This window comes from Canis aureus, chromosome 21 (assembly GCF_053574225.1).
Source record: "Canis aureus isolate CA01 chromosome 21, VMU_Caureus_v.1.0, whole genome shotgun sequence".
Taxonomy (NCBI): domain Eukaryota; kingdom Metazoa; phylum Chordata; class Mammalia; order Carnivora; family Canidae; genus Canis; species Canis aureus.
Window position 1 is genome coordinate 24,250,573 of NC_135631.1, and position 26,490 is coordinate 24,277,062.

The following is a 26,490-nucleotide window of genomic DNA, read 5'->3' on the forward strand; positions in this document are numbered from 1 at the left end:
CACAGCCCCCAAAGGGTTAAAAGAACCGCCATGCTAACAGAAGGTTCGCTCGGCTTCCGACAAACAGCAGAGGAGCTTGGGATTTTTTCCGGGACATTCCTAGCATCTCGGGAGTTTTCTCATCTGTACTTTGGCTCCGGTATTTTCCAAATGGAGCTAAAGTCACAGAACTCCACGTCCCTTGCACAGTCCTGTGTGGTAGCGGGAAAGTGAGAGAAATCTGGGCCCAGGTCCTAATGAGGCCATTTACCAGCAGGCGACTTCACCTCAATGAGCTGATTTCCTCATCAATAAACGGAGGATGGTGGCGTTCGTTGTCGCACCGACCGCGCGACACTAAATGAAACTGACTGCAGAGAGCTTTCCACCTTCCTTTCCTTTAAGAGTCAAAGCGAACGTGATTGAGCCTTTCTCAACTGCCCTGACGTGCTGATGAGTGCTTTCAGGGACCTGGTTTCTGAATCCTCACAGCAGTCCTGGGAACCAGGTACTATTATTATCCTCATTTAATTTTTAAACATGGGAGGGGGAGAACCGAGACTCAGAGGCCAGGCCCCTCGCCACCGAGGGGCAGAGCTGGCTTCCAGCCCTGGCAGCCTGACTGGAGCCATCCTGCCGCCCCAGGGCTCTGCCTCCAGCTCCCTCCGCGTCCCCACGCACCTCCCAGAGCCGCCAAGACAAAGCACGCAGACGGCAGGCAGGGTGCTGTCGCCATGGGGTGATGTGGGCCACGAAGGGACAGCCCTGCACACACCTGTGAGTGGCCGCCGTGACCGGGAGGGTTCAGCTCCGCGGACTGCTTGCACCCTGGCTCTTGGCCCTCGGGATAGGTGCACACCATCAGCCTCACCTTCTTTTGCTCCACGTGGCAGATGAGCATATGCAAGGTGGTGAGGGGCGCCAGCCTGGTTGCAGGTCGCCCTGGGCTCCCAACCTAGCTGAGAATTAGAAGTTGGGATCAGGCTTACGAACAAGAGGGAGCATTAGCATAAAGGCAACAGTGCACGTCAAGGACGGAGGCTTCGAAAAACGTGACAAAAGGCATGAAGGTTTTAGAACTGGTATTTATTTCCAGTCACTCCCACTTCTTTCCCTGAAATGGCTGCATTACACCAAGGAAGGGCCCTCTGGCTTCAGGAGGGAGGAAATTAGCGCCCATCCCAGACTCCCTGTGCTGGAAGGAGGTCGGGCAGGGTTGACGCGGCTCGGGAGGGCTCTGGCCGTAGGTCGGGGTGGACCACACCGCAGTGGCCCTGCTCCGTAGGATCTGCCCGGCTCCTGACAGAGAAGCTGCAACCGCTGGCATCACCCGCTTGATTACCTCCCTGTGTTCAGGGCTGGAAATGGACTAATCAGACCTAATGCAGGAAAGGCACTTCCTAGAGGAGCCCCACAATGTAGGCCTGAGCTTTCCAATCTGCCAGGCAGAGGCGGCTGATGGGGCAGATGCCCCCTCACGGTGGTGATGAAGTCTTCCAGAGATGGAGGCTTCTGCTCACCAGCTTCAGAGAGGAAAGGATGACGAGTGAGGAGAACAGTGTGGGGGCACGGCCGCTTCCTGCTAATCCAGCTGTCCTTCCAGATGGCAGCCCCCTCCCGGTCCCCACCACCCGGCCTGTCGACGATGGCACAGCTGCTGCTCTGGGGCAGCCCGTGCGCTGGGAGGCGCCCCACCTCTGGCCGGCAGCTGGGGCCCGGCGGCGGGGCCGACAGCTGGCTGGGGTTATTTGTTGGCCACCGCGGAAAGCTGGTCGCGGATGCGGCCCAGGCCGTCGAGCATAGTGTCCAGCGTCTCCTTACTCAGCTCCACGGTGACAGCTGAGATGGAGGGCTTGTCTCCACACAGACTAGGATCTTCCTGGATCTGAAAAGAGAACATGGCCCAAATGTCAGAGGCGCCCCTCTTCCCACAAGCCTAGACGCAAGCCCTGGACATGGGAGCCCTCCTGCACTCTGGTGAACCTCTGAAGACAGGCTCCTTGCTCAGAGTGACAGAGTCCTAGCACTGGAGTCATTTAGCAAATGAGGAGACGGAAGGAGATTCCCCTCTGGGAAGGGGGTGCTCAGGGCGGGTATCAGAGAAGCCAAGGGCCACTCAGCCCTCGGGCCCCTGACTCTCAGCATCCGAGTGAGAACACACTGCACGGACCCATACACGGACTTTACGCAGAGGGCTCTAGGGGTGCGTGAGAATCCGCGGGGATGCAGAAAAGCCATTACAGCTCCTGGTTATATTTATTTGATTCTTTAAAAACAAAAGTAAACCCTGCCAGTGTTTAAAAATTTAGCTGTTAGAGGCACCCTTACTTTTTCATTTTCTTACGAGCGCTGCGTTTCTGGGTGTGTGGTTAAGTAAGTACAGCATCACGAAACAAACCCTAACAATGGATATGTGGTTTAAAAAGATTCCTGCAGAGATCTGTAAAGTGAAGGTAACACCGAGCACACGAGAACGAAGGTCTGATCCTTCTCCAACTGCTAACAGGAGCTCTCGCGCAGCCGCGTTACAAGCAGTGGCAGCACATGAGGAACCAGACAGGCCAAGAAGGCCAGCTGCACCCCGACAGCACGCCCCCACTGTGAAAGCTAGACTTCCCCGTTAGTGTCCAGGTGGACTTCAGGGAGCAGAAAACCATTTTTAAAACTCGTGTTTTGTGTTTGCCTTATCATTTTACAATTTCAACCTTCGGGGTCTGTTTTATTATGTCTGTAATGTGTTAATACGGTTCTTGGCACATAAAGACTGCATGGGGGGTGCTGAATTTTCTTCCGTGGGGTCGGAGGTCCCAGAGCTCTTTGGGAGCTTTGATGGTGCGGGCAGGGGTGCCAAGTCACTGCTGCCCCTTCTTCCCTTCTCGTGAGCAGCAGCGGGCATACCTTCATCTGGAGCAGGCAGGTGGGGACAGCCATGCGGCTGATGCTGTCGGAGGAGGTCTTGACGTCCACTCTCCAGTCCAGGTCGACCAGGCGTGGCAGCGAGACTGTGAAGGAGATGGGCTGGCTCAGCGCTCACGCCGCTCACTTTACCAAGCCTTTCCTCCGGGTCAGGCAGGTGAAGGCTGGGTCATGCTCCTGAGCCACAGGGCAAGTCCCTCCCTGGGCTCCAGGCCGCCCACCCCTAGCACTGGTTCATGGTGGGCGCGCGTGGGGGCTTCTCCCGGCACATCCAAGCCTCCAGATGTCAGCACAAAGGCACAAAGTGAGAGATGACACAAGGCAGAGAAGATGAGGATGGGGCTGGAGTCTTAGGAAATGTATAAGCTTCCACGATGGCAGGAAGAGGTTTGGTTTGAGAGAGAGAGTTTGCCTGAAGATGGGTGCAACCATTTCCAACCTCTGAGCCTGTTTCCTCATCTGTAAAGTGGGGATTATCTCAGCCTCACTCCCAGGGCCGCGGGGAGGGCCAGACGAGCTAATGCTATGGTGTGTCGACACCGTGACCAGCTCAGAGGAAGTTTAGGAACCATTATTAAACACCCACTTATATTCACTCCTTCTAACTAATTCAATTTCCACCACTGTTTTTTTTTTCCCCTAATGGAAATAGAACTGTCTTAATTATTTTACTTTCTGCTTTGGATGTTTCTGAAGTTTTTCTTTTTTCTTTTTTTTTAACAACGTATTTCTATTAAGTTTATAATCAGGAAAAAAAAGAAAAAGTGAAATTAAAAAGAAAAGCACAACACACACTGTTCAGTTTGGGATGAGGTTAAAGCAACGTTGAGGTTTTGGTTACAAGCTCTGGCCACCTGGCAGGGTTCGAGCCGGGGCCAGGAAGGAAGGGGAGGGAGGAAGGCGGGTTTCTTGGTACTCACTCTGATTTGCTTGGGCTTCAGTTCGCCAAGTAGAGCTGTTTAAGAGGGAAAGATGAAAAAAGGACAGAGAAGGGATGAGAATCGATCATGAGAGAGGCCGGTGGACCTGGCCTCTACCCTGTTTGGGGTCTTCCAGCCTCTCATCACTCCCTCGCAGGGAAGGAGCACAGAAATGTTTCCCACCATTGCAGAGCCAGTTTTTTGTTGACAAAGCTCCGAGATGTAAAGGCCATACGTGCTGCTAGTTTTCGTAGCTTAGGGGGGAAATGAAAAAGGAAAGGCTTAATGAATTGCATTCTTACTGTGCTACCTTCTAAAAGTCAACCTATTCTCTTTTATCGAGCACCTAACCCCACAAAGTATTGCATTTTATGTAAAACACACCCAAATAGACCTGCCTAATGCTACAGCAGGGAGCATCATAGTGAGATGCTAAACAGAGGGAGAAATAAAATGTGGTCACGTGTGAGAAAGCTTCTAAATAAATAAAACCCTTGGGGGGCAAGCAGGCATAATCTGCTATCACTACCCAAGATCTCTGTTGAAGCCTCCTGCTGACCAGCAGTTAATCAGTCCTGCTTAAAATTGTATGTATCTAATGGGTTTTTCCAGAAAATATTTAGGTAATTCACAAAAGAAACAAAAATGATCAATCAAATGTATGAAAAAGGTATCTGACATCACTACTCTCAAAGATATATAAACTGAAATGAGGCACATTTCCCATTTGTGAGTTGGGGGAAAATAAAAAAAAAAAAAATTCCCTCAGTGCTGATGAAGGTGGGGGAAGGAGAACCAGTTGGTGCGACCTTTCTGACGGTCAACTTGAGAACACAGCAGAAGCCTCACTGTTGCCTTTAACCAGGAAGGAGATAATTAAGCATGTGAGCAAAATTTCCACAGTAAGTCAAAGTGAAAACTGCCAATGGCCTCAACATCCAACACTAAGGAATTTCTTAACAAAATTATACAGAATTTCTTTATGAATATACTTAGCCATGAAAAATGACACTGAAGAGGAGTATTTATTGACCTAAAATATTGTTACATAAGTATTACAAGGAACTATCAAGAAATGAGCACTTACACATGTTCTAGGATGATTTTCGTCAGCAGGTTTTTGAGGTTCTGGTGGAAATTTTCAGGAAAGAGAGCCAGGATCGCCTCGGCAGAGGACAGGTCACGGAACACCACCAGCCTGGTGAGACGGTGCAGAGCCTGGAGCAGCTGCAGGATAGGCCTGCGTGGTGAGAAGTGGGGCGGGGGGCAGGGCTCTATACCCCCGCTGCTGGGGAGAGGGCCTGCCACACACCGCCACACGTCCCAATGGTCCCATGGGTCCTGAGGCCTCTGTCACAGATGCTGATGCCCAGGTGCCTTGGCCCACCTCTAAGTTACCTACTGCTTTAGAAGACAGGTGTAGCTGTCTGACATAGGAACCTGTCAACATGCCAGAAACTTCTGTTTGGGAGCAAAGGGTTAATAAGTCCCCTCTCCTTGTGCACAGAATCTGACCTTCAGTTCTAGCCCGTTCCCTGGTAACATGAGAGAAGTGAAAAGTCAGCTGTGTTACTAGGCAACACTGCACTGGGCCTCTGGGAGGTCTGCAGGAACTCCTGAGCCCGTAGCTCTGGGCCCCCCTAGTGTGGCTGCATGCCGCCTGCCAGAACCCGAAGCTGGGCTTGCTGAATTGCTACCAGGGTTACTGGCTCCTGCGGGGTTTGGGCTTTGAATCCAGGGTGTCCTTGCCCCTAGGCTGTCATCTAAAAGGGCAAAGAAAACAAATAGATCCCGGTGGGCTGTGTTGACTCCCCTGTGGAAGAGGAGGGCCTGACACTGCCCTGCTAGTTTGCTGTGCTCTACCCTAGGTCCTTCCAACTGAATCTGTAGCCAAGGATGGCCTGTGGCTGCCCTATCAGTACAACAATGCTTAGCTGAAACTGAGAAGACTCGAGGTGACTGCTTTACAGCTTTCTCTGATGACACGGGAGGCTGCTCAGCTGCAAAGGCACAACCAAGTGGTGAGGTGATGTTAACCCTCCACGGATGAGGGGTGAATGTCAATGGATAAATGCCCAACCTCCCTGCCCTCCAGGGTGACAATTCTGGGGTGTGTTCCCCAGGGTTTCTTACAGAATCCCAAGATTGAGCCCCGTTGTCCACAGCGATACCCAGTCATTAACACATTCATTCTTTCATGGCTCTGCCTCTCTTCCCTGTTAGATTTTCCCCATTCCCTCCTTTGTGCTTTCTAGACTCACCTCCCCAGGTAATTACTAACAGCCAACTCTCAGCCTCAGGCTCAACTTTTGGGGAACCCAAACTAAGTCTTCAACTCACTTCCATAATCTGGCTGCTGCCTTTTACTGTTCTACAGCTGACTTCAATGAACAGAGCCCTGGTTTAAAAATAGTAATAATAATAATGTAGGCCTGTTTGAATGAACTCCTATTTTAGGAGCCTATTTGCCCTAAAAAGAGAAGGCTGTGAGTACTGCATAAATGGAGTCACCTCCCTCTTCCTCTTAGCAACCAGCTGAGGTCAGGTAGGGTCCAGCAGCATCCCCCTGAATCATATTCAGGTCTCAGAGCCTCTGCTGAGTGTCCCCTAAGAAGACTTTCTAAGCTACCCAGCTGACAACCTATCAGCAGTGGCAAGTTAGAGGGGAAAAAAATCACAAAGATTGGCTTTTGTCCACGCTGTCTAGGGAACAAGTCTGAAAAGGAAATGGCCGGGACCTCTGATCCTGGGTAGAGTTCTCCCATCTTTGTCTCATTTATCATAAGGAAGTGAAGGTTTAAAGATAATAGCTTTTAAGTTTACTAGCATTAAAATAAAAATCTATTTTAAGTTTGTTACAATTTCAACAGACATTTCAGGGGAAAAATTTCCTTGGATGTGGCAACGACAGGGAAGTTAAGAAAGAGACTAATGAGCTGAGAAGCCAGTGGCCAAAGGTCATTTCTGACCATACTTACTTGCTCTGCTTCCTCCTGGGTCACAGACAAGCTGGAGCATGTCATATCCAAGAGTTTTTCTGAGCCAAGGGCTGAACTGGGAAAGCTCTCTTGGCACAGCTGTCTGACAACATCTTTTGAGGAGGCCTATGAATTAATTCACAGATGGGGAGAGAAAAAAAAAAAAAACCCATTCAGAGTCTGAAAATACATGTTTCAGAACATAATATTGTCTCAGTCGTGGTGTGATACCTTTGAGACTCAAGACTTAAAAGTGCCTAGGACATTTCCGGTTGTGGAGGGATGAAACAGATGTACTTTGCCTTATTTTCCCTTCTCAGCACAACTGAACCTGCTGGGCACTCTGTAGAAAACAAACGTGAGACCACTCTGAGGTGGGGAGGGGAGAAGACGGGCCTGCTGTGGGCCTCACCTGCAAGACCAAGAAATGACATGGCGGTGAGTTTCCTCGATTTTCTCTTCCAAGTAGGGAGCTGGGACCTTCATCCCCATGGAGTGGCAACAAGTCCCACCACCCCATGGTATTAATAGTAACAACATGGGCCAGAACTTCCACCCCTGCCCAGCAGTAACAAGGAACCCCCACTTCTGGGTGTCAGTAGGAGCCAAGTGCAGAACCTGGACTTTCCTCTCCATCAGGTCGTAATTAGGCAGAAACCCTCCAGAATCTCGGAGTATAACACGAGAATGACCAGGTTTCAACCAAAAATCATTCATCATACCAAGAACCAGAAAGATCTCAAATTGAATGAAAAAAGACAATCATTAGATGCCAACATCAAGATAAGAGATGTTAAAATCATCTGACAAAGATTTTAAAGCAGCCATGACAAAAATGCTTCAACCAGTAATTACTAACATGCTTAAAACAAAAAAGCAAAGGAAAAGAAGATGCAAAAGAACAAAATGGAATTTTAGAACTGAAAAATACAATAACTAAAATTAAAAGTCTGGTAGATGGGCTTAGCACCAGAATGAAAGGGACAGAGGAAAGAGTCTGTAAACTGAAACACAAAGCCACTAGGAAATTACCCAGTTGGCACAGAGGGAACAGACTGGAAATAATGAACAGAGCCTCAGGGATCTGTGGGACTATACCCAAAAAAATCTAACATTCATGTCATTGGAGTCCTAGAAGGGGAAGATAAAAGGGGCAAGAATGAAAAAGTACTTAAAGAAATAATGGCTGAACATTGTCCAAGTTTAGCTACAGACATAACTGTATGCATTCAAAAACCTAAGCAAATTCTCCAAGGGATAAATCCAAAGAAATCCATACCAAGATACATCATAATTAGACTCCAGGAAACTAAAGGCAAAGAAAAAGTCTTGAAAGCAGTGAGAGAAAAAACAGTATCTTATCTGTAAGGAATAATCAGAATAATAGTAGATTTCAAATCAGATCTCATGAAAGCAAGAAGGAAGTGGTACAATATTTCTCAGGCGTTGGAAGAAAAGAACTGTCAACTCAGAATCCTACACCCATCAAAAAATATCCTTCAGAAAATGAAGAGGAAATCAAGACATTCTCAGATGAATGAAAATTATGAAAATCTGTCACAAGACAAAAGAGGTTCTATTAATAGAAAGGAAACAATAAAAGGAAGCTTGGAACATCAGGAAGAAAGACAGGACACAACAAGCAAAAATAAGGGTAAATATGATAGACTTTCCTTCTCTTGAATTTCTAAATTCTGCTTAAAAGATGAAGCAAAAATTGCAGCTCTAAATGTATGAAGAGGAAATATTTAAGACATTATATCAGAAATGAGGGAAGGGATATAAAGGGAAGTAAGGTTTCTATACTTCAGCTCTAACTGGTAAAATGATGACACTAATAGACTGTGATGTTATGTATGTAAATGTAATTACTAGAGCGACCACTAAAAAGATTATAAAAAGAAATGCATTTTAAAATGCTACAGATAAACCAAAAGGGAATTCCAAAAATATGTTCAAATAACCCATAGGAAGGCAAGAAAAAGTAAAAAGAAACAAAAAACACAGAAGAGCAGATAAAAAAAAAAAACCCAAAAAATTAAATGGCAGACTTAAGCTCTAATATTCAATAATTACATTAGCTATAAACAGTAAATTAAATATGAGCTGCAGATATAACTGTTAAATGCTGTCTGTGAGAAACTCTCTTCAAATATAATGATAGATTAAAAGGATGGGAAAAGATATATCATGCGAATACTAATGAAATAAAATCAAGAGAGGCTACAATAATATCAGACAAAGTAGCCTTCACAGCAAAGAAAATTACCAGAGGCAGAAAGGGACATCACATGATGATAAAAGGTTCTATCTCCTAAGAAGACATCCTGAATATATATGCACCCGGCGAGAGAGCCAGAAAACATGAGAAGTAAAAAGAGACAGAACTTAGAGACAGACAAATCCACAAATACAGCTGGAGACGTCAACATCCACCTTTCAACAACTGATAGAACAACCAGACAGATATTCAACAGGGACACAGAAGATTTCAACAACACCATCGATCAATCTAATCAACGCTTATGGAACACTACCCAGTAGCAAAAGAACAGTCTCTTCAAGTGCCCACTGAACATCTACCAGGACAGATCATATTCTGAGCCATAAAACAAACCTCAAATAACTGAAATCGTACTGAGTGTGTTCTTGGTGACCACAATAGAATCAAACTAGAAATCACTAACAGGAAGAGGAGAAGGAAATATCCAAACACTTGGAAACTTAAACACACTGCTAAATAATCCACAGATCAAAGAGGAGCCTCAAGGGAAATTTTAAAAATTACACTCTAAAAGTTATACTAAATGCATACAAAAGAAAGGAGAAACCACAAGATTTTTGGGACACAGTCACGATAGTATTGAGGGGGAAATTTACAGCATTAAACACATATATTAGAAAAGAGTAAAGTTCTCAATACTCTAAGTTTCCATCTCAAGAACATAGAAAAAGAAGAGCATAATAAACCCAAAGGAAGAAGGAAACAACAAAGAGCAGAAACCAATGAAATTGAAAGCAAGAGAAAAAAAAAAAAAATCAATGAAACAAAGAACTAGTTCTTTGTCAATAAAATTGACAAACTTTTAGCAAGACTGTCAAAGTTAGACAGGAGACACAAATTACCAATATCAGGAATGAAACAGGGCATATCGCTACAGATCCTGAAGATTTCAAAAGGAAAATAGGAATAACCACCAATAACTCTATACACACAAATTTGGCAGCTTGGACAAAATGGATAAATTCCTCAAAAAACACAAACTACCACAGTTCCCCCAATATGAAACTGATAATTTGAATAGCCCTATCATGATTAAGGAAATTGAATTCATAATTTAAAACTCCCCAAGAAGAAATTTCCAGGCCTAGATGGTTTTGCTGGAGAATTCTAACAAACATTTAAAGAAAGAATTAACTAATTCTACACAATCTTTTCTAGGAAACAAAAAAAGGATGGAACATTTCCCGATTCATTTCATAAAGCTAGTATTACCCTGATATCAAAGTCAAAGACTGTACAAAAACATAAACAAAAAACAAGTACACAGTCCAATATCTGTCTTTGGCTCAGGGTGTGATCCTGGAGTTCCGGGAACGAGTCCCACATGAGGCTCCCCGCATGGAGCCTATTTCTCCCTCTGCCTGTGTCTCTGCCTCTCTCTGTTTCTTGAATAAATAAATAAAATCTTAAAAAAAAAAAAAAAAAAAAAACCTATGTAATCTACCAATATTCACAGGCTGGAGAGAAGAAAATCACATAGTATCAATCAATGCAGAAAAAGCAGTTGACAAAATTCAATACCCATTCTTGATGAAAACTCTCTCCTAAGATTAGGAATAGAAGGGACCTTCCATAATTTGATATACAGCACTACAAAAAAAAAATCTAGAGATAGCATTATATTTCATGGTGGAAATTTAAGTAAGGAACAAGGCAAGGACGTCTGCCGATATCACTCTTATTCAACATAATGCTGAAAATTCTAGCCACTGAAATAAGAAAAAGGAATAAAATATATACAGATCAGAAAAGTAGAAACAGGGGCACCTGGGTGGCTTAGTGGTTGAGCGTCTGCCTTCGGCTCAGGGCATGATCCCGGGGTCTGGGATCGAGTCCCGCATCGGGATCCCCATAGGGAGCCTGCTTCTCCCTCTGCCTGTGTCCTTATTTGCAGATAACATGATTGTCTACACAGAAAGTCTCAAGGAATGTATAAGAAACCTAGAATAAGTGAGTTTGGCATATTTGCAGATACAAGATACACACACACACACACACACAAAAAACAGTTGTATTTCTATATACTAGCAATGAATATATAAACACTGGAATTAAAAGTACATTATCAGGGGCATCTGGCTGTATCAGTCGGAAAAGCATGGGACTCTTGATCTCAGGGTTGTGAATTCAATCCCCACGTTGGGTGTAGAGATTATTAAAAAATCCATAAACTTTTTAAAAAAAAGACTTAGGGCAGCCCGAGTGGCTCAGTGGTTTAGCGCCTGCCTTCAGCCCAGGACATGATCCTGGGGTCCCGGGATCGAGTCCCACATTGGGCTCCCTGCATGGAGCCTGCTTCTCTCTCTGCCTGTGTCTCTGCCTCTCTCTCTCTCTTTCTGTGTCTCTCATGAATAAATAAATAAAATCTTAAAAAAAAAAGACTTATTTATTCATTTGAGAGAAAGCGAGAGAGGGTGAGAGAGAGTGTGGATGCAAACTCATGAGCAAGAGGGAGAGGGACAAGCAGACTCCATGCTGAAGCTAGGAACTAGACATGATTCAAGCCCAAACCAAGAGGAGGACACTCAACCAACTGACCCACCCAGGTGCCCCCCAAATAAATAAAGATCTAAATAAATGGGGAGATATATAATGGATTGGAAAATTCAACACACTAAAGATGTCAATTCTCCCCTAATTGATATACAGGGCTAACACAATTCCTATAAAAATCTCAGCAGGTTTTTTTTAAAACACAGACACAATCCACAATCATTCTAAAATTTATATAGGACAGCAAAGAAATAGCTCAATAGCTAGAACACCTAAAACGATTTTGATAAAGAATGAAGTAGGAGAAATCAGCTTGATTTCAAAACTTATTACATAGCTACAGAAATTAAGACTGTGAGGTATTATCAAAGGAATAAACAAAGAGATCAATGGAACAAAACAGAGAATCCTGAAATAGACCCACACAAATTTGCCCAATTCCTGACAAGTTGCAAAAACAGTTCAATTGAGGAAAGACAGCATTTTCAATAAACAGTTCTGAAACAACCAGGCAGTCTCAGGCCAATAATAATAATAATAATAAATCCCAAACTGTCTCACACACATCATACAAAATTAACTCAAAATTGATTATGTACTTAAATGTAAAATGTAAATGTAAAACTATAAAACTTAAAAAAAAAAGAGGAGAAAATTTGGAGATCTATGGCTTGGCCAAGAGTTCTCAGACATGACACCAAAAGTAAAATTCATAAAAGGAAATATTGTCGGTAAAATGTACTTCATCAAAAAAATAAATAAATAAATAAATAAATAAAATGTACTTCATCAAAATTAAAACTTTTGCTCTGCAAAAACTCCTGTTATAGGTTGAATGATGTGCCTGTAAAATTCATATATTAAAATCCTAATTCCTAGTACCTCAAAAACGTGATCTCATTTAGAAACAGAATTGTTGGTGACGTAATTAATTAAAAGGAAGTCACAGGGTGGACCCTAATCCAATAGGACTGGTGTCTTTATTAAAAATGGGAATGTAGAGGGATGCCTGGGTGGCACAGTGGTTAAGCATCTGCCTTCAGCTCAGGGCGTGGCGGGATCAAGTCCCACATCGGGCTCCCCACAGGGAATCTGCTTCTCCCTCTGCCTATGTCTCTGCCTCTCTCTATATATCTCTCATGGATAAATAAATAAAATCTTAAAAAAAAAAAAAAAAAAAGGAAATTCAGAGGGGTGCCTGGGAGGCTCAGTCAGTTGGGCACTGGACTCCTGATTTCAGCTTAGGCTGTGATCTGGGGGTTATGAGGTCGAGTCCCATGCTGGGCTCCATGCTGGTGGAGCCGGCTTGCGATTCTCTCTCCCTCTCCATCTGCTTGTCTTCTTCTGTACCACCCCTCCCCTGCTCACGCTTTCTAGAAGAAAGGGAAGAAAGGGAAAAAAGGGGGGGGGGAAGGAAATGTAGACACAGATGCAAAAAGAACACCAAATGAAGATGAGTGCAGAGATTTACAAGCTAAGGTACACTAAATGTTGCCAGCAACCAACAGAAGCCAGGAACTAGGCATGACACAAACTGTCCCTCACAGCCCTCAGGAGTCACCAATCTGGCTGACACCCTCATCTCAGACTTCTGGCCTCCAGAACCGTGAGACGATAAATTTGTTGGTCGAGCCACTAAGTGTGTGGTACTTTGTGATGGCATCCCTAGTAAACGAATACACCCTTACGAAGAGGATGACAAGACAGCTACAGATTAGGAGACAATATCTGCAAACCACATACCTGACAAAGAACTACTGTCTGGAATATATAATCTCAAAAAACTCAAAAGAAAGAAAGCAAACAACGCAATTAGAATCTAGGCAAAGACATAGACACTTAACTGAAGAAAATAAGCAGACGGCAAATAAACATGTGAAAAGACGTCCAAAATCATTAATCATATGGTCTCATTCATTTGGGGAATATAAAAATTAGTGAAAGGGAATAAAGGGAAAGGAGAGAAAATGAGTGAGAAATATCAGTGAGGGTGATAAAACATGGGAGACACCTAACTCTGGGAAGTGAACAAGGGGTAGTAGAAGGGGAGGTGGGCGGGGGGTTGGGGTGACTGGGTGATGGGCACTGAGGGGGCACTTGGGATGAGCACTGAGTGTTATGCTATATGTTGGCAAACTGAACTCCAATAAAAAAAATTTAAAAAAAAGAAACATTCAAATTAAAACCCCCACAAGATACAAATGCACACCTGTCAGAGTGGCTCAAATAACATACAGTGATGACAACAAATGCCAGCAAGGATGGGGACAAACAATATCACTGATGCCTTGCTGGTGGGGAGGTGAAGTGGTACAGCCACTCTGAAAACAGTTTGTCAGTTTTTTCAAAGCAAAAACAAAAAACAACTAACCACGCAACTACCCAAATGATCAGGCGATTGTACTCTCCTGGGCGTGTATTCCAGATAAAGACTGGTGCTCATATCAAAACCTGCACACAAATGTTTATAGCAGCTTTATTTGTAAGAGCAGAAAACTGGAAACAGTCTCGATGTCATACCATGGAATACTACTCAACAGTAAAAAGAAAATAACTATTGATCCACACAACAGAGATGAATCTCTAGAGAAATAGGCTAAGTAAAAAAGCCAATTGCAAAACGTTCTATACTGTATGATTCCATTTACAGAACATTCGTCAAATGACAAAATTATAGAAATGACCAGATCAGTGAATGCCAGAGGATAAGGGAGAGGGTGAGGGCACTGGAGAAGTGGATGTGGCCATAAAGGTGCATCAGGAAAGATCCTGTAGTGATGGCCACGTTCTGTATCTTGAGTGTATCAAAGTCAATAACCTGGTTGGGATATCATACTATAGTTTTGCACAATGTTTCTATAGGGGGAAACTGGGCAAAGGGCAAATGGAATCGTTCCGTATTACTTTTTACAACCGCATGTACATCTATAATTACCTCAAAATAAAAACCTAATTTTTTTTCAAGATCTTATCTATTTACTTAAGAAAGAGAGAGACAGGGCAGCCCGGGTGGCTCAGCGGTTTGGCGCTGCCTTCAGCCCAGAGCCTGATCCTGGAGACTCGGGATCGAGTCCCACGTTGGATTCCCTGCATGGAGCCTGCTTCTCCCTCTGCCTGTGTCTCTGCCTCTCTCTCTCTCATGAATAAATAAATAAAATCTTAAAAAAGAGAGAGAGAGACAGAGAGAGAAGAGAGCATGCCAGCATGAACAGTGGGGAGAGGGAGAAGCAGAGGGAGCCTGATGCCAGGCTTGATCCCAGGACCCTGAGCCGATGACTGAGCCCCCAGGCACCCTGAAGTAATTCTCTAAAAGAGAAAATACACAGAACAGTTCATTCTCATGAACTATTGCTACATAATGGCAAGCAAAAAAAAAAAAAAAAAAGTATATGCCATATATTCTATTTATGTGAAGCTCAAACATGGGCAATATTGAATTGATTTTAAAAGCCTGGGTCTCTGCCTCTCTCTCTTATGATAAATAAATAAAAATCTTTTAAAAATAAATTAATAGATAAAAGCAAGGACAGTGGTTACAACGGGGCAGGTGAGGGAGGTAATGAAGCAACAACAGAGAGACTCCTGCAATACTGGTGATGTTTGGTTTTTGAGCGTAGCGAGGGTTCCATGGGTGTGCAACAGGCCACTGAGCTGTGTGCACTTACGATGTGCGTACTTTTCTGTGTTATGCATGAATAATACTGTTTTAAGGTTTATTAAAGAAAAAAAAATCAAGTCCATACAAGGAATAGGCATAATAGGGTGGGTGTGGGTGTGGGTGTGGGTGTGCCGAGCGGCCACGAGGAGGGCGTTGAGGACCGGGGCTGGGAGCGGAGAGCCCTATAGGCTGCCAGTCTCAGTCTCCCTACTCCGCTCGTGGACTCCCATCACGACTGCTGGGGGCCGGAAGCTGAGGATGCACCTGTTGGGGATACACCTGGGACCATCGCGGAGCAGCCGCTTTTAGGGATGGAGGACAGAGGGGGGCCCTGCGGAGGCTGCTGAGACAAAGGACGGGACCGCCGGCCGGCTAACCGCGAGGATGCTGCGCCACGAACTGCGGAGAGTCACCACCTGGACTGTCTTTATCCGGAGTTAAAACAAAGGGGGGAAGGGAGGGGGCGGGGGGGGGGGGAGAGTGGTGCCAAAAAAAAAAAAAACAGGTCCCAACCGGATCTTCTATTCTGTTAGAAAGGCAAATCGACGCGTGACGTCTGCAGAGGTGAGCAGGGGGCAAACAGAGGTCAAACAGGTCACTCCCACCCACCCGTCGTCCCCGTGGGTTGGAAGGAGCCACGTGATGCTTCGGAGGAGCCTCAGGGGCGTGTCCGGCCCTCGTGCCGCGGGGCCGCGAGGACGCGCAGGACCGAGCCTTCTCAGCTGTGGGGGGCGGGGGATGGCGGGGGGCGGGGCGGCGGGGGCAGCCCCGGGCGGCGTCCACACCCATCACCGTCGCTGCCCCCCCACCAGCCTGCCGGGGCAGCATCAACCTCGAGCCCGCTCTCAAGAGGCTCCGGAAGCCGCGAGGCCTGAGTCATGGCCCCAAATCACGCCCCGTTTGGCCCCAATTCCCGTTCCGTCCCAAGGACCCGGGGCCGAGGCCTCACCTCGCCACGGTTTTACTTTACCTTCAGCAGGCTCTGGAGCGCGGCAAAACCCTCCGCTGTCAACGCGGCCATCTTCCACGAGTCACCTGACGGCGACACGCGGGGAGGCTGGTCACGTGGCTCCGACGCCGCCGCAGGGCATGCCGGGGGTTGTAGTCTTTCGGGGCCGGCGCCGGAAGCAGCGATCGCTGGCGGGAGTCCAGGCTGACTTAGAGATGCACCTGCAGGTGGTTTTCACACCTTTGCTTAGTCCCCTCCCCAGTGGCCGGTATCAAGCGGCAGAAGAGATGATATGTCGCTTCTAAGATTATTGATAAAGAACTGCAGCTTTAATTTTTAAATTTAATTAATTTATTTATTTTAATTTTTAAAATTTTTTTATAATAAATTTATTTTTTATTGGTGTTCAATTTACCAACATACAGAATAACACCCAGTGCTCATCCGTCAAGCGCCCCCCTCAGTGCCCGTCACCCATTCACCCCCACCCCCCGCCCTCCTCCCCTTCCACCACCCCTGGTTCGTTTCCCAGAGTTAGGAGTCTTTATGTTCTGTCTCCCTTTCTGATATTTCCCACACATTTCTTCTCCTTTCCCTTATATTCCCTTTCACTATTATTTATATTCCCCAAATAAATGAGAACATATAATGTTTGTCCTTCTCCGATTGACTTACTTCACTCAGCATAATACCCTCCGGTTCCATCCACGTCGAAGCAAATGGTGGGTATTTGAGTAATATTCCATTGTATAATTTTATTTATTTATTCATGAGAGAGAGAGAGAGAGGCAGAGACACAGGCAGAGGGAGAAAGAAGCAGGCTCCATGCAGGGAGCCCGACGTGGGACTCGATCCGGGGTCTCCAAGGTCATGACCTGGGCTGAAGGCAGCGCTAAAGTGCTGAGCCACCTGAGCTGCCCAGATTGCAGCTTTTGGATACTCTCTTGTGTCTGTGCCTTTTTCTAGAACCTCTTGCCCTGGGGGAAACTAAGCTGTCCTGTTGTGAGCAGCCCTCTGGAGAGGTCCGTGTGGGCAAAGAGCTGAAGCCCCTGGCCGAGAGCCAGCAGGACACCAAAGCTGCCAGCAACCTCATTAACTGAGTTTAGAAGCAGTAGGCTCCGCAGAGCTTTGGGATGACTGTAGCCTTGGCCAACATTTTGACTACGACCTCATGAGAGTTTCAGAACCACCGGCTGAGCAAACTCCTAGATTTCTGATCTTCAAGAGCTCTATGATTATAAATGTTTGTTGCATCAAGCCACTAAGTTTGGTGATTTACAACACAGCAGTAGTAACTAATACATAGAGGCCACACAGCGTAGAGGATTTAGAATTCCACCCACGTTTGGATCCCAACCCTGCATGTTATTAGCTGTACTGTGAGCAAATTCTTGAACTTCTCTGAGCCTCAGTTTCCACATCTTTAAAACGATGCAGATCACACCTATTGCAGAGAGCAGAGCTGAGGGATACTTGCTGCCCCCCCCCCCGGGGGGAGGACATCTGGCCTTATGGGCAGGTATGCTAGGAGGGGACCCCCCTGGGCTCCAGTCAGTGATAGAGCCTGCAACCGTGTACCCTGTCATCCCAGGCGGCCACTACCATGATGCGTTTAAAGATTTGTCTGTGGTCTGGAGAGCTTCCAGCAATTGCTAAACCATAAATGTTTTCACAGAAAGGAACAGAATAGAATGTCAGAATTTATTTCCATGATTTTGGTCCCACTACCTGGTTTTTGTTAGGCCTAACCTGATTTCTTTCCGATTCTGGGTATATGAGCTTCTGCTTTCATTTATTTAATGAACTTGCCATGTGCCTGGCTCCCTTCTTATCTGCTCACACTTACTGATTTGCTTATTTCCTATAATGATCTTATGTGATACACACACACACACACACAGAAACACACACAGCATTTTTATTTTTCCCATTTTACATAGGAGGAAACTGAGGTAGAGAGACATCAAGTAACTTACCCACGGTCACACAGCTAAGTAGTGGAAGAGCCCAGATTCAAACTTGAGTAGCTGGGCTCCAGAGTCTGTGCTGTTAACTGCTGAGCTGCGTATGTCTCATTGTCTTCCCATAGCTGAGAACTCCTGCTTCTTCCTGGATATCTGACTACCTTCCCGGGGGGGGGGGGGCAAAAACAGTCTAAGGGTGTTGTTCCTGCACCATCAGCCCAGTGGTGTGATGACAGACAAGATAATGAGTGGAAAGGGTACCTTGGGAAACAGACTCAGGCTCCATTCCTGGCTCCTGTGTGCTTCTGGCAAGTTACTTCATCTCCCTGAGCCTCACTCTCCTCTTCTGTAAAATGGAAACAGCAATTAAAATACCTTTTGGCCCTTATGGGGAGCTCGAGGATGATTTATACCCCAAAGAGATCGGGATTATTTATTTGGAGACTCTGTTTTAGCCATTTGGCAGCTGCAAAGGGCAGAGCATTCCCGTGCTATGAAAAAGGGTTGCCCTAGGGTGATCGGCCATCCCAGTTTGTCCAAGAATGAGAGATTTCATGGGACGCAGCACTTGCAGTGCTAACACTGGGGTGATCCTGAGCAAACCAGGCTAGTTAGTCACCCTCGCTTGGGCCCGGAGCCTTTGAAGAAAAGCATCTTTTTAGAGCATTTGTCCTGTCTTCTCCGGCGGGGCTGATATGAAGAGAGCAGCATGGATGCAGAATTTTTAAATAGAAGGTGAGTAGAGGCAGCAATCCTAGTTTGAGAGTTTTTTGTTGCTGCTGCTGCTGCTAGCTGTATTGGGAGGTAATTCACATATACAGTTTACCCCCTCGAAGTGTACAATTCAGTGGATTTGGGTATATTCGTAGAGTTGGGGGACCATCCCCACAATGCAAGACCATACTTACCACCAAAAAAGGAAAACCACACCCTTTAGTGATCATTCCCCGCTTCTCGCTCCATCGTACCTCAGCCCCAGGCCACCACGAATCTCCTTTCTGTCCTCTCAATTGACCTCTTCTGGTCACGTCATACACATGGAGGCAGATGCGGTTGTTTTCATCAACTTCTTGCACTTAGCCTGACGTTCTCAAGGGTCACCTGCATTGTGTATCGTGTAACAGTACGTCATTCCTTTTGATGGCTGAGTAATTTCCTTTGCCTGGATAGATCACATTTTGTTTATCCATCCATCGAGTGATGGATATTTGGGTCCTTTCTGCCTTTTGGCTGTCATGACTAATGCTGCTGCGAACACTCTTGAACAGAGTTTTGTGTAGATTTGTATTTCCATCTCTCTTGGGATATATACTCAGGAGTCACGGGGTAACCCTGCGTTTAACTTCTTTTTTAAGATTTTATTTATTTATTCATGAGAGACACACACACAGAGAGAGAGAGAGAGGCAGAGACACAGGCAGAGGGAGAAGCAGGCTCCATGCAGGGAGCCTGACGTGGGACTCGATCCCGGGACTCCAGGATCGTGCCCTGGGCCGAAGGCAGGTGCTAAACCACTGATCCACCCAGGAATCCCCTGTGTTTAACTTTTTGAGGAGCTTCCAGACTGTTTCCCGGAGCGGTTGTGCCATATACCTTCCCATCGGCCATGTCTGAGGGGTCCCATCCCCCCACATCCTCACCGACATCGGTTAGCATCCATCTGGTTGTAGCCATCCTGGTGGGTGTGAAGTGGTGTCTCATCGTGAGCAAGCTTGCTTCAGAGTTGAAACTTGCAGAGCCAGCACATGTTATCATTTGGGCTACTGATGTTCACTTGAGGTGACTGATGGAGATTCTGGGGGCTTAAGCCCCTGGTCTTCCCTTTGGGCTGCCTTCTTTATCAGAGGAACACCTGCAGGAGGTGGATTAGGCCAAGGGGCCTGTGGTCCTTTAGGGAGAGCCCCCTCATTTTCCTGTTTTCCCTTCTCCTCACCCTCATTCCATGGATGGAGAGGATGGCAGGTGTCCACAGAGAAAGGGGCTGTCACCTTTTTGGTCTTATGCCACCTGCTTTAAGTGTTGGTGTTGAAGTGGCCTGATCAGCTCATCGGGACACTGCTGGCAAGTTGGGGACAGAAGACTTGAAAATGACAGGCACACCCTGGCTTGGACATGCTGCCTGTGTCCAGATGACGCAACACAGGCTGCATGATCTGGAGCTCCCTTTGCACTCACAGTGTCTTAATTAATTAACAGAGTATTTCAAAATTAGGAAGTGTGACCTGAAAATCCAGAGGTCTGGCTTTTCTCTAAAAATTGGCAGGCCTAGCCATGCTGCTCCTACCTTGCATGTTGCAGCAGTTGGCTGGAGCTGAGTCCTGGCTGCCTCCCTGAAGATAGGCACGGGCTCTTCAAGTCCCCACGGTCCACTCCATGTATGTCACAGTCAGCCCCCCACCCCCGCCCCGCGTGTCATCACCTGCCTTCTCTCTGCCGGAGCGGAGTATTCGTTAGTGCCCAACTTGCCTTGGGGACCCAATGGGGTAAAGTTAGGTCATAGTCGATGGCCAGGCTGCGTTTGTATTTGAGATGCTGGGTTTCCAGCTCTCTGCATCTTGTCTCACCACGAACCTAAGCGAGTTGCAGGCGGGCATCTCATGTCCCATTCATGCTTCTCACGGGATTGGTCTGGGCCGAGCACTGTTCTGAGAGCTTTGCATGTGTAAACTCATTTAATCCTCACAGTGACCCATGAATATTCCCAGATTACAAGTGGGAAAACTAAAGATCAGAAAATGAACTCATAATCCGTGGGGAATTCGTGGCAGACCACGGAACTCAAATCCGTGGGGGATTTGAAGGCAGGAGCAAACGGGGTCCTTTTGTGAGCTTGCAGATAATGCAGCGCCGGGTCCATCTGGGGGGTCAGGGGGTGTTCAGTTGAGGCTGCCACATAATGACTCACCTGGCCTTGCAACCGCTGCTAGCGTGCTCCGCAGCCCGGCACTGGTCCTGGTCAGGGGCCGCTCCCGGAGGCCGGGGGTTGGAGGAGATGATGGCCAATGTATTTGGAGACATGATGTCTGTGATTCTTTTCAGCTCTAACTCCTGGTGAGCCTCTGAAAGGCAGCAAAAGAAGAGGGGCGGGAGAGGAGGCCGTTTGTCGATCCGTGATGCCTGGAAGGCCAGCAGGGACCCCGTTGGTCCCTCCTGGGGGAGTGTCCCCTCTCCCTCCACTTCGGAACCCCGGGAGCTGGGAGCCCGCAGAGTTCTTCTCTGGGCTCTGGCTGGCCCGGAGGTCGCGGTTAGGGAAGTCCAGAGCGCATCAGGCTGGGAGGGCCCTGTGGCCTCATTTCTCAGCCTCCCGTCCCCAGGAACAACACAGAAGTGGCTGGTAACACAAGGCATTGTCCTCACACACAGGGCCTCTTTGTTTCCCCCGATAACACAGAGAGGAGGCTGTGACAATGGCCTTGAATGGCACTTTGCTCTCCTTTCTCCAACGTTATACTTGTGATTTTCAGTTCTGGAATCAGCTGGACAATTATTTCCTGCGGGAGGTATGGGCTTTTCATCTCATCCGCCTGCCTCTCCGGCAGTCCTCAGGCCCCAGGGCTGTGGGAACTGAGTGGAGACCCAGGCCCGGGGACAGCCGGGCCCGCCAGAATGTCACCTTCGCAGGAGGCTGGAAGGCCGTGGCACCTCACCACCCCCCTGCAAGGTGGGACCTGCCCTGGAGGAAGGAACCAGACCAGGTAACACGGGAGATGGGCTGAGGGCTGCTGACGGGGCCGGGGCCCCAAGGCAATGGTGGAGGGTCCAGCCTGAGGAGGACGAGTTTCTGTTTCCAGAAACTGGAGAGAGCCACCGCCGGTTGGCAAACGAGTCAATAAGCAAAAGCAACCGAGGGCGAGTTTGCAGCCTCCCAGGTAGGGGAGCACTCTGCCTATCTGACCCTCATTCAGTGCCTCTGATGTAGGTGGGTGACAAGAAACTTCAGGCCCCGTGTGGGTTTATGGAAATGACTGTTCCCTTAATAACAGCTGCCGTTATTATTATTATTTTTAAAGGTTTTATTTATTTATTCATGAGACACAGACAGAGAGAGGCAGAGACACAGGCAGAGGGAGAAGCAGGCTCCATGCAGGGAGCCCGATGTGGGACTCGATCCAGGAACCCCAGGATCACACCCTGGGCCGAAGGCAGGCACTAAACAGCTGAGCCACCCAGGGATCCCAACAGCTGCCATTATTAAGCTCTTCCTGCATGTGCTGTGCTTGTGTGCACGTTACTATAGGTAACATACTGATGGCAATTATAGCAAACACCTCCAAGATGTGTTTTCCATTCTTCCTTTCCAGGCAGGCTGGCCCTAGAAACTGTGCTTTTCTTCACATGCTTCTTATCTCATGTTCTTTATGATAAATCACGGTTATTGAAAGGTTTCACCTTGAGGGGCAGTGAGGTTTAGTGAACACTATATGTATTGAGTCCTTTGCCCTGTGCCAGGCAATGTTCCAAGCGTTTTTGCATCTCTGTCCTCATTTATACCACGCAATAACCCCGCCGAATGGATACTTTTATGGTCTTTGTTTTATTGAGGAGGCAATTGCAGTCCAGGGGAGTTAAGTGACTCTCCCAGGGTCACACAGCTGCCACGTGCCAGAGGCAGGATTTGAGCTCAGTTCTCTCTGCAGTGCTGTGTGACTCTAAAGCCTGCCCAGCCCCGAGGCTGGCCTGGAGTTAGTGCCCTCCTCTGGGTCATGAGGTATATAGAGGGTGGCATTCTGTCCATGGCTTTGTCAGACACCTGCACTTCTACATTATCAGCTTGGGGAATGCAGGAGGCCTTAAATGGTTTGTCTGTTGATAGCTTTTGCCTTGCTTGGTGAAGATGGAACCGCCCAATGGAGGCAGGGAAGGAATTTGCAACGATAATAATTGCACCACAAATGCCATCTCCTGCTTGGCCAGAGACCGGGCTGAGCTGCCACACGTGTAGGAGGATGTATGTTAAATAAGCAGGCCTCCTCGAGTATATTCAGGAAGCCAACTTTATTTTTGTTTATTACTGCCCCTCAATTTTTTTTTTCTTGTGGTGTCCCAGTCTTTCTTTGCCCCAGGATGAAAATCAGGGCAGGCTCGCGAGGCTTCCGGCTACCTTTCTAGCTCCAACACTGTCGCAGTTCAGTAATGGCTGTAGTCAGGTCTGTGGAATAACCCAGACCTTCCAACATTGCTCCAAGGGGAGACTCCTTCCTCCTCTAGCTGGGGCCTGGAGCAGGGAAAGGGAGTGTGTGGTCGGCCTCCTGCTTCCCACCTATGCTTCCGTTTCGTCTGGCTCACTGAGGATTCTGAGCCCAGGCAGGCACAGGAGAGGAGGAGAGGAGGGAGCAGAGGAGCACGGGGTTCTTATTTGGTTAATTCTGTGGTTAGCTGGCTGGGCCTGGTGGGTGTTTACACCTGATTCTTTATCTCTTGGCACCATTTTATAGATACTCCAGAGAACACCCTCCTTCCTCATTTTTGGGGATTTCTAAACCACTGATCCCTTGAAGCTGGCTCCCTAAGACTCCTTCTTCCATCCCTTACTGTCTGAGCAGTGCTTACAACAAGTTTGGTGGGGCTGCCAAAAAAAATATCCCAGACTGGGTGTCTTAACAGAAACTAATTTTCTTACAGTTCTGGAGGCTGGAGGTCTAAGGTGTTGCAGGCCTGGTTTCTTCTGAGGCCTCTCTCGTTGGCTTGTGCATGGCCGTCTTCTCCCTCTGCTTCACACGACCTTCCCTTTGCGTGCGTCCCTGTGTCCCTGATATCTGTGTGTCCAAATCTCTTCTTCTTAGGAAGACACGAGTCATATTGGATTAGGGTCCTCTCAAAGGCCTCCTTTTAACTCATTCACCTCTCGTAAAGCCCTATCTCTGAATACAGTTACATTCTGAGATACTGGGAGTCGGGGTTTGAACATTCAAGTTGGGGGGCACACAATTCAGCCAGAACAGGTACTGTCAGCTTCCATCTGGGGAAGGGTTTGCACTCCTCCTGGTGGCCCCCTCAGAGAGGATCTACACAACCCACCGGGTTACCTGTTGCACACCTCTGGCTTATCGGAAATCCTCCTCTCCTCCTTATTCCCATAAATCCAAAGCCACCGGGCCCCCTCACTCCAGCTGGCCACCCCATCTCTCTTCACTTTGGGCTTCTAAGGCATGATGCACACATCAGGACTTGTGACGTTCACGCTGCAAGGATACAGATCACTCTTGGGAGGTGGAGAATGGGCAGTTGGGATGTGGAGCACACCTGTTGTTCACTCCAAAACTCTTCCTCGATGCTCCCACTGTTTCCTCATCTAGCCCTCCTTTGCAGGCTGGGGATGATCCAACAAGGGGGAAACTGCCTTTTTTTTTTTTTTTTTGTAAGTCCTGCATGATGGCGTCACAGCTCACTTGGAATGTGTCACCTGATGCCTCATGTCTTCAGCTCAAACTGAGATTAAAATAGCCTTCCCACCCTGCTACACCTACAATGCCTCCTTTAACTTTCAAGAAGAACCTATGAGAAAGATGACCATGTCCTCCTCTAGCTGAAGGAAGGGAATCTGGAGCTTAGAACAATCCAGGAACTCCCCCAAGGTAGATGGCTCAACCAGTGGGGAGCAGGGAATGGAGATCTGCTTTGAGCCATTCACCGTCACTTCCCTAGGCCGTCACTACCACCGGACTTCTTAGAGCTGTGGATTGCTGGACTTTGTTCTGTGCTGGGACGAATTTCCTTCTCAGCAGAATTCTATGAAGGTAAAAAGGTAAAATCCCTGCCTAGTTTGAATGCTCCAGTTTGAATGCAGAGGCTGGTGTCAGGGGCACAGGTCCAGGGTCAGATGGGCTCCATGTACCAAATGAGTCTCTGCTTGAACCCTCGGCCCTTCCCCCAGCATAAGTTAATCAGTGACGTAATGACATAGCAGTGGGTTATGTTTCTTTGCAGAAGCACACGAAAGCAAACTTGCATTCTGAAAATCTTATGTGAGGCAGAAGGGGCTGTATCATCTCACCCCATATCTCCCAGGAGGTACTTTACCTAAAGAAGTCTTCAAAATGGAAAGCTATTTATTTTTAAGCTGACTTTTTCTGTTTAGATTTTTAATCATTTTCTTTAAATGTAAGCAGCCCAGGCCTGCCATTGCCCAACCTTGCATAATTTCCAAGGGAAGGGAAGGAGGAATGACAAATGGGTTTGGCAGCCGTTTGGAAGCTGCGTGCTGAGGCTGAGTCCGGGATCCCTCTGGAGGCAGTGGGGCGCTGGGCTGGGGTGGAGTCTGGGGCACAGGGAATGGAACAGGAATGCACTGGGGCTGCAGCGGGAAGACCAGGGAAGAAGGAGAGGACAGGATGATATTGCTCTGTTTCCACTCGGCAATCATTTAGTGGATGCCTGTCACGCTCAGGGCCTTTGTGGGCCCTCTGCCAGGAAGGGACGGCTCGTTGAATGGGCCTCGGGGAAAGTGAGGTCTGAGCTTCTGTCCGGGTTCTCGGAGCAAGGTGAGGCACTGGAAGGAGACTGTTTCAGTGGAGGGAAAGGAGATATGGAAAAGCATGATGGAAAAGGCCTGGGGGGCTCAGCGGTTGAGCATCTGCCTTGGACTCAGGGTGTGATCCACGTCGATGGATGAGTCCCGCATCGGGCTCCCCGCAGGGAGCCTGCTTCTCCCTCTGCCTGCGTCTCCGCCTCTCTCTCTGTATCTCTCATGAATGAATAAATAAAATCTTGAAAAGAAAGAAAAGAAAAGAAAGAAAAGAAAAGAAAAGAAAAGAAAAGAAAAGAAAAGAAAAGAAAAGAAAAGAAAAGAAAAGAAAAACATGATGTGATTGGCGACCTGCACCTGGTCTGGAATTGTCTGAGATCTGGGGTAGGGGCTGCAGGAGTCAGGACAGAGAGAAGGAAGAAGGCGGGAGCCCCCAGATGAATACTTGAGGCTGGACAGAGAGGCCTGGCCCAGCTGGGGACACAGCAGGGCTTCAAGCAGAGAGGCGACTTGAAAGGGGTTGCCTTTTAGAGAGAGAGCTCTGAGGCAGGACAGGGGTACAGCAGAGACTCAGGGGTGAGCTGAGACTCGGGGAGCTGGGCAAGGGAGGATGAGGGGCTGACCCATAGCCCTGGCCTCCAGAATGGAGAGGGGAAGGGGGTAGGTGGGAGACCGCGTGGGAGCTGGATGGGGCAGCCGAGGTGGGGGCATCGGGAATGCACCTCTGGTTCCTGACCTGGCCCACTGAAGTGGTGCTGTGTCATTATGGGGGGGGGGGGGCGGCGAGAGAGAGCGAGTGTGTGCGTGTGGATGGGGCAGCTGGCTGGGATTGCAACTGGCTGAAGACCCTTTTTGGCAGGAGGAAGTGGGGCACGGAGGTTGTT

The 26,490-nt window shown here is 47.5% G+C and overlaps 2 protein-coding genes and 2 long non-coding RNA genes across 5 annotated transcripts in view; 2 read left to right on the forward strand and 2 right to left on the reverse strand.

Moving 5' to 3' along the window:
* Positions 1-1,044: 1,044 nt before the first annotated feature.
* On the reverse strand, positions 1,045-16,349 carry COMMD9 (COMM domain containing 9). The gene is made up of 6 exons (XM_077863637.1): positions 16,199-16,349; positions 6,794-6,919; positions 4,903-5,042; positions 3,816-3,850; positions 2,878-2,981; positions 1,045-1,864 (listed from the first exon to the last, which is right to left on the reverse strand). The coding sequence occupies exons 1-6, from the start codon at positions 16,247-16,249 to the stop codon at positions 1,724-1,726; spliced, it is 597 nt and encodes a 198-aa protein (XP_077719763.1). The 5' UTR covers positions 16,250-16,349; the 3' UTR covers positions 1,045-1,723.
* Positions 5,244-13,599, forward strand: LOC144292798 (uncharacterized). The gene is made up of 3 exons (XR_013360169.1): positions 5,244-5,836; positions 7,114-7,231; positions 13,118-13,599. It is a non-coding gene; the product is annotated as an uncharacterized LOC144292798 (long non-coding RNA).
* Positions 16,350-16,736: 387 nt separating the features above from the next.
* On the reverse strand, positions 16,737-21,471 carry LOC144292797 (uncharacterized). Its single transcript, XR_013360168.1, has 3 exons — positions 19,110-21,471; positions 18,403-18,487; positions 16,737-18,302 (listed from the first exon to the last, which is right to left on the reverse strand). It is a non-coding gene; the product is annotated as an uncharacterized LOC144292797 (long non-coding RNA).
* Positions 21,472-21,562: 91 nt separating this feature from the next.
* The window catches only part of PRR5L (proline rich 5 like), a 141,984-nt gene continuing 137,056 nt past the window's right edge, over positions 21,563-26,490 (forward strand). For both annotated transcript variants that reach the window (XM_077863629.1, XM_077863627.1), the window contains exon 1: positions 21,563-21,836. The gene's annotated coding sequence lies outside the window, so the exon portion shown is untranslated. The remainder of the gene's footprint in view (positions 21,837-26,490) is intronic.

Coding starts and splice junctions, on each gene's coding strand:
- COMMD9 (XM_077863637.1), bottom strand. CDS start 16,249: ATGGCCGCGTTGACAGCGGAGGGTTTTGCCGCGCTCCAGAGCCTGCTG. Junction 3,851..4,902: donor AAAATCATCCTAGAACATGT/GTAAGTGCTCAT, acceptor CCTCTTAAACAG/CTCTACTTGGCGAACTGAAG. Junction 2,982..3,815: donor TGAAGCCCAAGCAAATCAGA/GTGAGTACCAAG, acceptor TCTCCTTCACAG/TCTCGCTGCCACGCCTGGTC.